Consider the following 6,305-nt stretch of genomic DNA (forward strand, 5'->3'; position numbering starts at 1 on the left):
ATTACCAAAACTATCTAAATGTTGTTTTCTACAATAAAACCTATCCTACCATCAATACCAATCCCAATATCTAACATTTAATCATAAAAAATTCAAACCCATACTAATCCCAATATCTAACATATGAATCATAAAAGAATTTCAAATACACAATCTCAAAGAATTAGAAATTAAAATTCCTTATGAATTTCGAATTTAAATCCCCAAACTATACACTAAAATCAAGTTTTTAAGCAGTCACCACGTGAACCCAGATAAAAATTCACAAAATTATTCCAAAAAAATTGAAGAATTATAAAGAGAGCAATAAAAATTTAGAATTATAAAGTGAGCAAAAAAATTTCAAAAGAGAGGAATGAAAAATACAAATTTTCAACCGTGAGTTGCATGGTAACAAATAATCCCTAAAAAAAAAAAATACTATTTATACTATAATATAGGGTTATGGATTCCTAATCAAATTTGGTTAGGGTTATGGATGCCTAATTAAAATATAATATAGGGTTATGAATTCCTAATCAATTTTAACACATAACTGAATATCCCAAATACTTTACAAGAAATAGCTTTATCCGAACACAAAAACTATGATAATTTTTCAATAACGTTATGAAATACCCAGATCGGAAAATTAAACACTTATATTTATTGGGAAAATTATAAAAATAAAATATGTTAATGGTATAGAAAATTATTTACCAGTAGTGGCGGTGACTGATTTGATTTTCTCTTCAAGCTTTGTTGCGGTCCCATCGTCACCTTCGCTTCCGAAAAAACTCTCTGAGTGTGAAACCATAGTTGTATGTATTGCCGAAGGACCAAACCATATGGTTGGTGATGCCTTCTTTCTATCTTGGACTTGACATTGTGGGGATGGCTTCTTGGTAGGATTGATTTTCAGTGTTGGGTTTTGGGGAAGGAGAAGGTAGAGATATAGAGAAGAGAGAGGAATAGCAGAATGTGGGTCTGCGTTTTGGAGGAAGGATAAGGCAAAGGGCTGGTTTTGCATTTATAGGGTTTTAGAAAAGTTTTTTTTTTTTTTTGCACTTATTATTATTATTATTATTATTATTATTATTTTGGTTTTTATCGGGTTTAGAAAAGGTTTTTAAAATACTGTGCTTACGTGGAAAATTGTGGAAGCTTCAGAGGCTTCAGTTATATATATATATATATATATATATATATATATATATATATATATATATATATATATATATATATATATATATATATATTGATAATTATTATTATAATGTAACTTAATAAAATAATTGTTAAGTGGGTTAGGGCAGTAATACTGTGCTGTATGAATTTTTTTTTATCATAAAAAATTATTATTGTGCATTTGTATAATAATTTTTTTTTTTTTTTGAGAAACTGTATAATAATATTCAAATGACATAACAACCAGCCAATGTTACTCGATAGTCAAATAGCGCCTCCGGTTCAAGATGTGGGGACGGAGGTGGGGTAAATTTAGGATTTCTGATTACAATAAAAACAAAGTGACATGAGTCACACGACAACTATGCATGCTGTAATCTTTTATTTTCAATTACTTTTAGGTGTAAGAAAACATAATTTACTTATTTAATTAGATTTAGCTCAAATCATCGTGTTTCATGTATCTTTCTCATTCTATTGTAGTGCTCGAAGCCCTTGCCGTTGGTAGAGCTTTAAAATTCTCTCTTGACTTAGGCATTAGTTCGGCTATTTTAGAAGGGGATACAGAGATAATTATAAATGCTCTAAAGGAATCCTCTCCTTCTGTAGCTTCTTTCAGTCTTTTGATTCGGGATGCTAAAATTATTGAAGAGTATTTTTATAGTATTATTTTTTCTCATATTTGTAAAAATGGAAATCCATAACTTTGCTACAGAGTTCATTCTAAAAAAAAAAAAACTTACACAAATCAGATCCCTTCAACAGGAAATTGCATTTTTAATAGATCATATTTTTTATTCTTTTTTTTTTTGTTCATTCAATCCCCCCCCCCCAAAAAAAAAAAAAGAAAAAGAAAAGAAAAGAGAATAAAATTTTGTAGAAATCCTCATTCATGCCCTTTGCCTTGACGAAAACACATATACAGTATCCAGAAGAATTTAGATCGGAGTGAAATAATTAGTAAAGTTTCATGCATTGTGCTGCAAAACCTCCTACATCTATTGCAAAACAATTTTACAGAAGCATATTACATTGTTATTCACTTCTCTAAGTTTTCAAAGTAACACACTAACACTAAATTTCACAACTTACATAAGGTCTTTATGACTTTTTTTTTTTTTTTTTTTTGATAAGTACTTAAGGTCTTTATGACTATAAGTCTGTTCTGTATCATAGGCCCCAAAATACCGCAACATATTATAAAAATTCGGTGGTACTAAACCTCATAGTACCTTAGCAATATTCTTTATTATTATTATTATTTTTTTAGAATACTAAATATTTTTAACACATACACGGAGAGAGGAAAGAAGGTTTTTGAAAGCTTGTGCTGTGTATCTAAGAGTTAGACAATTTTAAATACTCTTGGATATACACCATTGTAATATTCTTTATTATTCAATTTCATTAATTGAGATCATTAAATCCTCTTGATTTTGGAATAACATATGAAATACAGTTAATTTATTTGCTAATAGAAAAATATCAAAGATTCAAAGCTCCTACGGAATTATTATAGAAAGTTCCCAAATTGACCTCATAACGAGTGAATGAACCTTTATTTGTGATTTTCAATTTTTTTTTATTTGCTTTGTTTGTTGTTTTTAACTCTAAATTAAGGGGAAATATTGGTTTTATGCAATAACCAATTTAGTTATTTAACCCCATGCCCAGCCATATATACCTGCAGGTATGGCCATGTGATTCGTGAAGCACAGGAAATGCTTTAGTGAATTGAATGTTGCATTATTTGATACATTAATAAAAACTACTAACCTTTTCCGCAAAAAAAAAAAAAAAAAAAAAAAAACATAATCACCCGTGACCCATTTGATTAACATTGTACTGTAGGAGTAGGGGCCAGTAGTAATTTAATCGACAACCAATTACGTACATTATTCAACCTATTTGACACCGTGAATGGATTAATTATAGGAGACAATACAACTAGCTGCAACCAAGTTAATTCTTCAACCATTTTTACACTGGAATAGGGACAACTCGTAGAGGATGAGCTCTCTGTAAGGTTATGCCAAACTTGTCATCCATCTTCATGTCAACAGGTTTAACCCCATCTTCAAGTTTCCAATTGAATGCCTGCACAAGCGAACCCAACATCAAGTGTAACATTCGAATTGCCAGTAGCAAACCAGGACATGTTCTTCTTCCACCACCAAATGGTATTAGCTCAAAGTTCAGTCCTTTAACATCAATTTCTGACCCTAAAAACCTTTCTGGCATAAATGATTTTGCGTTGTCCCATGACCTCCGGTCTCGTCCTATAGCCCATGCATTCACCAGCACTTGTGCACCTTTTGGGATAATGTAGCCACTGATTTCTACGTCTACTTGGGCTTTCCTAGGAAGCAAGAAAGGAACTGCTGGATGCAACCGCAATGTTTCTTTGACTATTGCTTGTAAGTAAGGTAACCGAGGAATGTCTGATTCTTGAACTGGGTTACCTTTGCCAATTACTTTCTCTAGCTCTGCTTTGGCTGTTGACAATGCCTCTGGGTTGTGGAGTAGCTCTGCCATTGCCCATTCTAGTGTGGCTGAAGTTGTATCAGTGCCCGCAACAAATAGGTCCTAATCCATGTTCACAAACATGTTCATCATTCATAAATACAGTAAATAAATAACTGACTATTAAAGAGATTGTACTAGTGGACTTTGTCTGTGGCAGAGTTTTGGTAGAGATACTGATGTTTTGATGGAAAAAAACATTCCACTCACCTCACTCCCTTTGTCAAAGCTTATCTTTAGCAGTTGTTGAAATTAAAGTGGACGCTGATTTCCAAATTTCTCAAGTGGGGAAAAATCAGTGCTACAAAAGCGAATAAGTGTGTATACACCTTAGCTAAAAAGTGGACAAGTCAACTTGTTGCGCCTCTGAAGATTTTTGTTGCTCTGTATTTGGAAATTAATATGTTTTGTTCTGAAACTTCTGTTTCTATTTCGTTGAAAAAAATGTACTATTTCCATCCAAAAGAGTTTAACTTCGGTAAGGAGTTGGTGTAAAAGTACCAATGAAAGAACCTCTAGGTCTGTTGTGTGTATTCGTGTTTGAGGATTGTAAAATTTAATTGAGTTATGATTGTGACGTGGTGTTCTCCCATTGGTAGCGTAAAACTTCGCTTTTATGCCAGCTCTTGACTGAAGTTAAGCTTAAGTGTGTGTTTGGTCAAAATTATTTTTACCAATTTATTTTCAGTTTATTAAAATCTTATTACATTTTTTGGTACTATTCATAAATCTTACTGTACTATTTTAACTAATTTTTACTTTTATTTACTATATTTTCAGTAAAAAGTTTTCAATTTTAACAAAATAAACAAATCTCAAACAGATTCTAAATAAAAAAAAGTGAGATGTTATTTTATGTGGGGTCTAAGTAAAGAAATTGTTTGAGAGAGTGAAGGTGCTCTAGCAAAACGAGCAAGGTTACATGCAAGCAAAAATTTCACAGCAATTAAGTTGATGAGTTTTAAATGATTCTTATTTATTGACGTCACTTAGTACCATTAACATTTTGACAAATCGACAAATGTAAATTTTTTTGTGTAATATTACTTTTTCCAAGCAAAACTCTTGGCTGCATGTACTGTTCTTTGAATTTGAATAAAATTTCTTATTCATCCAAAGAAAAAAAATTGAAAGAAATTCAAGAAGAAGCAGAGAGGGTAAGAAATAATACTAACCAGGAACAAACGCTCTATCTTAGTTTTGTCCATCTCCTCACTGTTCTCTTCACTGATGTTGAGAAGAGTATCTAACACGTCCTTGTTCGTGTTAGAACCACACACTTTTCTCAAGTGGAGCCGTTGGCTAATAATGCGGTCAAAGAGCTCTAAAATCTTTCCAAAGTGAACTGCCAAACGGTGCCTTACGCGTTGGGGGTCAACCTTTTTTAACACGGGAAAATAATCTGCCAAGTTTGGTCTCCCAATCTCTTTCATGACATTCCAAACGATCTCCTTGTACTCTCTAGCCGTGTCAGAATTTGGGTCAGCCAAATCCACCGAAAAAATGGTGGTTGATAATAGATTAAGCGTGGTCTTGAAAGCAGCGCTCCCAACATCTACTGCCTCACCGTTTAGGCTGCTTTGATGAGTATCAACTAGGAGGTCTTGCACTTTCATGTGCCTGATAGCTTGGTTAGCATCAAGAGTCTTGTTGGAGAATATTTGTTCCATGCACATTCTGCGAAGGTTTCTCCACCGGGTTGAAACAGGTATCCATGGCAAGCTAAACTCGTCATGTCTGTGGGCTCGGACTGCATCTGGGATGGTTCGATTAGACAAGTGCTGGTCATGTATTTGAAGGACTTCTTTGGCCATAGCTGCTGAAGAAATGACTACTGTGGTTACTTGGCCTAGTTTTAGGCTCATTATGGGACCATGGACCTCGGAAAGTTTTGCCAGGGACTTGTGGGGTTTGTCACCAAGCTCTAAGAGGTTTCCAATCAATGGAAAAGCTTTTGGACCTGGTGGAAGCCTTTTGGGGATTTCTTTGCTTCTTGAAATTACATGCAAGGCTTGGATTAAGAACCAAGTGAGGCAAAGACATATTATACCGCTAAAGAAATTCATCTTTATCTATGAACTCTGAATACCAGGAGAAAAGAGCTAAGTGAAAAGTGATACAACACTATACTTCACCGTTGTTCCTTTATAATAAACAAGCAGAGCAGAAAAACACACCCACTTGCTCTAACAGTACCAAAAAGCAACACCTATTTTTGGAAGGACAAAAAATAGATGAAGGTATCCAAGTTGACGTATTCTATCCAGACGTGGCGACAACGACACTACCACATTTTGTTTTGATTTTTTGAGAGGTATTTTGTTCCTTTCTATCAACCCAAAAAAAAGTCCAAGATTCAAAAGTATAGTTCTAATAATAATAATAATAATAATAATAATAATAAGGGTTGTGTCAACGGTCACAACACCCACTTGCTCTAACAATACCAAAAAGCAACACCTATTTTTGGAAGGACAAAAAATAGATGAAGGTATCCCAGTTGACGTATTCTATCCAGACGTGGCGACAACGACACTCTACCACATTTTGTTTTGATTTTTTGAGAGGTATTTTGTTTCTTTCTATCAACCCAAAAAAAAAAATCCAAGATTCAA

At 33.4% G+C, this 6,305-nt stretch overlaps 1 protein-coding gene across 1 annotated transcript; it reads right to left on the minus strand.

Annotated features, from left to right (window-relative positions):
- Positions 1–2,871: 2,871 nt before the first annotated feature.
- On the minus strand, positions 2,872–5,891 carry LOC142612895 (geraniol 8-hydroxylase-like). The gene is made up of 2 exons (XM_075785070.1): positions 4,866–5,891; positions 2,872–3,753 (listed from the first exon to the last, which is right to left on the minus strand). Exons 1-2 carry the CDS (start codon positions 5,754–5,756, stop codon positions 3,148–3,150), a joined length of 1,497 nt encoding a protein of 498 aa, XP_075641185.1. The 5' UTR covers positions 5,757–5,891; the 3' UTR covers positions 2,872–3,147.
- Positions 5,892–6,305: the final 414 nt, after the last annotated feature.

Source organism: Castanea sativa, chromosome 10 (assembly GCF_040712315.1).
Source record: "Castanea sativa cultivar Marrone di Chiusa Pesio chromosome 10, ASM4071231v1".
NCBI lineage: Eukaryota > Viridiplantae > Streptophyta > Magnoliopsida > Fagales > Fagaceae > Castanea > Castanea sativa.

What these genes read in the sequence shown, in the direction of transcription:
- LOC142612895 (XM_075785070.1), bottom strand. Translation starts at nt 5,756, where the DNA reads ATGAATTTCTTTAGCGGTATAATATGTCTTTGCCTCACTTGGTTCTTA. An exon ending in AGATAGAGCGTTTGTTCCTG is followed by an intron (nt 3,754 to 4,865) that starts GTTAGTATTATT and finishes AACATGGATTAG; the next exon opens with GACCTATTTGTTGCGGGCAC.